We start from the raw sequence: 6,000 nt of genomic DNA on the forward strand, positions 1-6,000 counted from the left end.
CTCAGCCTGCGGTCGATTCAAACTGAAGGAGGCAGGGATTGGCTGAGCTGGGCTAGAGAGAGCAAATCACGCCGCGATAGGCAGAAGTTCTGTGATTGGCAGGCGGAAGGCCCCGTGTCCAATTTCCATCGAGAACGCTGCTTAGGCTAAGGAATCCTGAGTAGACATCGTAGTCTCCGGTGGGAAATAGGATTTGTGTGAGGACCAACTGGGAGCTGCGGCTACGAAGCAGAATTTGCCCCCGTGAGTAGGATTAAAATTAATTGGCCAGTGGTTCGAGGCCGAAAGCACTAGGAGGCCGGGTTTTGGCACTCTAACTCCCTAAACCACCAATAAAACAGCTGAATTTAACGGCGTAATAGTCGTAATGCTGACGATTGAGGGACAGAACGATTTTCCAATGGAAGTGAGTAAAGGCAGGTGGGCGGAGCGCTCTGTAGCGACAGACACACGTTTAGGCCAATGACCAGGCCAATTTGGTAAGTAGGCGTGCTCTCCAGTTGAGCGACAGATCAAAGGAACCAGTGATCGGCGTGACGTCTGAGCCCCAACCAATCAGGAGGGCGGGTTCCCCTGAAGACGCTCTGGGAGGCGGGAAGAGGGGAAGTGGGCGGATCTCCGCACACCCCGGCGGAAGAGGCAGATTCAGGAAGCCATTACGCAGCTGGCTGGCAGCGGCCGGGCCGGTCGGGGCTGGGCCCTACGCACTTTGCGTAGCGAAGGGGGTTACCAAAGGCCTGGTGCTTGGCCTTGGGCAAGCCCGGCCTCTCCCCTGTAGGGGGGGGTGTGTGAGGGGCCAGGCTGGGGAAGAAGGGAAGGGGAATTGGGGCAGTTGAGGGGATTATAATTTCTTTAAAAAGGGGGGGTGGGGAGAGGCCATGGCTGTCCCAGCCAAGAAGAGGAAGATGAACTTCTCTGAGCGAGAGGTTGAGATCATCGTGGAGGAGCTGGAACTAAAGAAACACCTGCTGGTGAACCACTTCAACGCCGGGGTCCCTCTGGCTGCCAAGAGTGCGGCCTGGCATGGCATCTTGAGAAGGGTCAACGCTGTGGCCACCTGCCGTAGGGAGTTGCCTGAGGTCAAGAAGAAGTGGTCTGACCTCAAGACCGAGGTCCGTCGCAAGGTGGCCCAGGTCCGGGCAGCGGTGGAGGGTGGCGAGGCCCCAGGGCCCACTGAGGAGGATGGAGCCGGTGGGCCTGGGACAGGTGGTGGCAGTGGCAGCGGTGGCCCAGCTGTAGCCCCCGTCCTGCTCACCCCCATGCAACAGCGCATCTGCAACCTGCTGGGTGAGGCCACCATCATCAGCTTGCCCAGTACCACAGAGATCCACCCCGTGGCCCTCGGACCCACAGCCACTGCAGCTGCAGCCACGGTCACCCTGACACAGAGTGAGTGACCTCTCCCACCCAGTCTGTCGTGCATAAATGGGAAGGGCCAGCCAAGAGCTGGGGCAGCCTGGGGAAGGTTGGCTGCCAAGGGTCAAAGGTCAGATGGGAGACTCTGAAGACCATGAGGCCTTCCAAGAGCTCCCCAGACAGAAGTGATCCTGTACTCTTTGGGACTTCCTCAGCACGCAGTCTGGACTTCTGAGGAGCTGGATTGCTCTCAACCGTTTTGCCACCATTCCTGTCCATGACTGACTGAACTCTGTGATCCTTGAAGACAGAGACCATGTCTGGATCCTCCCCCCTCCCCCCCCCATCACAGGTCCTGGCCCTTAGTGGCAGTCAGGACATATCTGTCAAATGAATAGATAGACGGGAATGATAATACCCAAGTGAGACATCGATTCTGGACAAAGACATTCTGGGTTTTCAATGCGGGGAGCATTCATCAGGCACTGCCCAGAAAACTCACGATTCCTAGTGTTAATCTATTCGTTCCTTCAGTCCTCAAACACTAGATCTTATTCCTTCCACGTCAGACCCTGTGCTTGGCACCAGGATTACCCTGGTGTTTAAAATACAGGCCAAACTGTATTCTAGTAGGACAGATAAGACACACCCATGAACAACTGTACTGTCGGTCAGGAGAACCTAAGGACTCAGAAGAGGAAGGGGCTTCCTGTGGGGGTGGGGACTCACAGCTGATGTTGGCATGGTAGGGTAGAGAAAGTTGTCCTTTCCCACAAGCCAGGAGGCCCAAACAGCCCACCCAGAATTCCTTTCAAAGGTTCTCAGTTATGAATGACAGTGGTTTTGTTGGACTTCTTAGTTCAGATAAGGGTTTGTACCAGTAACTGTTAACTGCTAGTTTGTGCTGGGCTGTGACCTGTATCAGCCGGTGATTCTCAGTGGGGTTTGGGGGAATTGGGTGTATGTGTGAGTACCATCCCCATGCAGTCATGTTTCCTAAGGATATCAAGGTGGGAAAGAGGATCAAACACTGGTCTAAGTCAGTTGCTATTCTAGAACTAGAAGGACAAGGTGATGGAGTAGGTGGGAGGCATTTATTGGGCACTTAAGCAACTGCTGTCCCGCTCCCACCTCCTTTTCTGCTTGGCTGTAAAAGAAGGAGGGAGGTAGGAGGACTAGTGTGGTTACCAACAGTTCAGGTAGAGTCCCATCCAAGCTGGCTACTGTGTGCCAGCCCTGCAGGGAGCATGTGGCCCTGCCTTTGTTAGCTGGAGGCATACCAGTGAAGTGGTTACCCGCAAGTTGGACTCTGGTGTTAGGGAGACCTGGGTTTATTTCCTGGACCTGCTGAATAAACTGTGTGACCTTAGGCAAGTCACTCCATGTTTTTGAGTCTGTTGCCTCGTCTCCCAAGATGAACATGACAGTACCTGCCTCTTGGTGTCTTGTGAGGATTCATTGAGCTAACAAGTGTGAAGGGCTTAGCACAGTACCGAGCACATAGTGGGTGCCCTAAATTTTTTGCTAGTATTGTCATTAGCTTTGCTTTTGCCAGATCTGGTACTGGCCCTTTGGTTACCAAGTAGATTCTAAATGCTTTAGACTCCAGACTTATATGAGAAGAGCTCTAAAGCCAGAGGAGACCTGAATTCCCCTGAATAGGGATTAATGGCCTCCTGCCAACCCCATTTGGCCAGCTTCATTCCTTCCAGAAGGTGACCTGCCATTGCCTTTGGTGTTTCTTCCCCACAGTCCCCACGGAGACCACCTATCACACACTCGAGGAGGGAGTGGTGGAGTACTGCACGGCAGAGGCCCCTCCACCCTTGCCAGCCGAGGCCCCCGTAGAGATGATGGCCCAGCACGCCGACACCTCAGTCAAACCCCAAGCACTCAAGAGCCGCATAGCCCTCAACTCAGCCAAGCTGATCCAGGAGCAGCGGGTCACCAATCTGCATGTGAAGGAGATCGCCCAGCACCTGGAGCAGCAGAATGACCTGCTACAGATGATCCGCCGCTCCCAGGAGGTGCAGGCCTGTGCCCAGGAGCGCCAGGCCCAGGCCATGGAGGGCACCCAGGCAGCGCTGAGCGTCCTCATCCAGGTCCTCCGACCCATGATCAAAGATTTCCGGCGCTACCTGCAGAGCAACACGCCCAACCCCACGCCTGCCTCTGAGCCTGGACAGGTGGCCCAGAATGGGCAGCCCGACAATATCATCCAATGAGGGCAGGGATTGCGCCAGCTTTCTGCTATGATTGGATGACACCACTGTGGTCTTGTAAGTGGGTTCCATGACTGGCCTTAGGCTAGGGCTGGTCACATGGCCAGCTCTCTCTTTGACAGACTGTTAGGAATCCACTGTTTCTCAGAAGTGAGGGAGACTGAGCAGAACTTGTGCTCCTGGGAGCTGAACTGCCTTACCCCTACCATTTGAGCTGCCTTGCTGAGAGCTTGCAGATTGGTTAGGTGGGGTTTGGGTACTGGTGATACAACACGTGGTGTCGAGCCAGGGCTTGTAAAAGGACACAATGGGAGGGGAGGTTCTCACTGGTGGCCTTCTCATAGCTTGGGGTGGGGGGGGTGCCCGGAGGGTCTGTGCTGAAATGCTGCCCCACCCCGCAGTGTCATCCTTTTGAATGAGATAATGTCAGTGGTGCTGGCATGGGCACAATATCTTCTTCCTCCCTTGGGAGGCAGAGTGACTGGGCCTGAGGAGGAAGCTCCACCCTGTTCTCCTTCCCACTGTGCCTCCATTCTCAGGGGACTTTAGTCAATCTGTGCTCTCTCCACACCCCACCCCACTCCGGGCGTAGCAGGGACCCCTGTTATGCCCCCAGGCTGCCTCTGCATTACACCCAGGATGCAGTCCATGGGGCTCAGGAGTGCTAGGTGTGCTGGGGACAGCCTGGCCACCAGCCAGTCTTCCCTGCATCCTCAGGCAGCCCTTCCGTGGTTGGTCCTGACAGCTTTTTGACTCAGGGCAAGATTCCGGCTTTAGGTGCAGTAAATTTGAGAGAGAACGGACCAATGTGGAAATTCATTGCTCCCCTGCAGTGGTTCTGAGGTGACCAATTGGCTTCTTCCAGAAGCTTGCTTCAAGCCAGTTGTATTTATTCTATACACTTATCCCTCCTTGGAAGGGGCAGGCAGCTCTGGCCACAGCCTCCATCCTGTCCTTACTGGCTGCATGATTCTGAAACTCAGTGTGGGGGGAGAAAGAAAAAGAAAAGTATGCGTGTAGGGGGAAAGGGCATCAGGCCCTAGATTCCCTCTCACATTATTCAGCACCTTGTGTTCTTGCGAGACCCCAACTGGCTGCCAAGGTGAATCTAAAGGCCTGATCAGCCCTGAACATTTGAGGGGGAGAGCCAAAGCTGACCCAAGAAGTGGGATCTTTACTTTCGTGCTCGGGAAAGAGCAGACTGACCTCGGAGCACCAAAGGAGGTAGTGTTCCGTGTCCCATCTTGATGCTCTTGCCCCTTTTGTGGGGAGTTTACCGAGATGGCACTTGCTTGGTTCATTTCCAGAATTGCCCTTGATCACTGAGACCCTTACATCTTCCCCAATCATTCTCCAGGATTGCCATTTTGCTGCCGATGCCTTGGCTACATGGGACCAGTGGTAACACCTCAAGGCTCCAGATCTCAGCTAAACAATGAAGGTGTTGCCCTTCTGGGCAACTTATGCTTAGAATGCTCACTTCACTGTTGCAATCACAGGAAGATGCCCCCAAAGACAGTTGGGAGGTGACTGCGGAACACCAGCCTCTCTAGAGGGCAGGTGTGGCGCCAACTACTGAGCAATGGAGAGGAATCAGACTGGGGAGGGGGGTGGGTGACAGAAGGAAGCTCAGTGGAGCCAGAAAGCTACAGCCTCCATGGAGCCGGATGGCCCTGGCAGGGAATCTATGAGGCTTTCCTGAGGCTTTGCCACTTGGTTTAGTTTTTCTTTGGGGTTGGCAATCTGAGCCAATATTGCATCTGTTCCAATTGGTATAAAGAGGAGGCCTGGATCACTTAAACTGACTGTTCCTTTCCAGGTCATAATTTTAAATTAAAAATATATCACTTTTTTTACACATATCTGTGTCTTTATTGATTATATATAGAAGAGATAGGGGCTGGCAGAGAGAAGGGACTGGCACACGATGGCCCCCAGGTCAAATCTGGCCCACCACCTGTCTTTGTAAATAAAGTCTTATTGGAACACAGTCACCCCCATTCATTTACTTAAAGTCTGTGGCTGTTTTTGTGCTACAGTAGCAGAGTTGAGTAACTGTGGCAGAGACCTCTGGCCCACAAAACCAAAGGTATTTACTCTGGCCCTTTACAGAAAAGCCTGCCTATCCCTTGCTGAGAGCAATGTTCCAAACTCTAGATGAGAATTACCTGGGCTGTCTGATAAACGTACCTCAAACCTGACCCCCCTAAAACCTAGAAGAGACTCCTGGAGGGAGAGCTCTAAGAATCTGCTTTGTAAGCAAGCTCTCTGGGTAATTCTGGTACTTCCTGAAAGTTACAAATTTTGGCTTAGAGGCTAGAAAGACTTAAACTCGGCTAGAATCATGGAATCACAGATTCATGCCCCATAGAGGGCTGATTCTCTGGAGTTGCTGTTGATAAGTCCTGCCAAGCAAAGATTC

At 53.3% G+C, this 6,000-nt stretch overlaps 1 protein-coding gene across 1 annotated transcript; it reads left to right on the forward strand.

The window, feature by feature from the left end:
- Positions 1-261: 261 nt before the first annotated feature.
- On the forward strand, positions 262-5,438 carry NAIF1 (nuclear apoptosis inducing factor 1). The gene is made up of 2 exons (XM_038549234.1): positions 262-1,389; positions 3,109-5,438. Exons 1-2 carry the CDS (start codon positions 879-881, stop codon positions 3,579-3,581), a joined length of 984 nt encoding a protein of 327 aa, XP_038405162.1. The 5' UTR covers positions 262-878; the 3' UTR covers positions 3,582-5,438.
- Positions 5,439-6,000: the final 562 nt, after the last annotated feature.

This window comes from Canis lupus, chromosome 9, assembly GCF_011100685.1.
Source record: "Canis lupus familiaris isolate Mischka breed German Shepherd chromosome 9, alternate assembly UU_Cfam_GSD_1.0, whole genome shotgun sequence".
Lineage (NCBI taxonomy): Eukaryota > Metazoa > Chordata > Mammalia > Carnivora > Canidae > Canis > Canis lupus.

Coding starts and splice junctions, on each gene's coding strand:
- NAIF1 (XM_038549234.1), top strand. CDS start 879: ATGGCTGTCCCAGCCAAGAAGAGGAAGATGAACTTCTCTGAGCGAGAG. Junction 1,390..3,108: donor CACGGTCACCCTGACACAGA/GTGAGTGACCTC, acceptor TCTTCCCCACAG/TCCCCACGGAGACCACCTAT.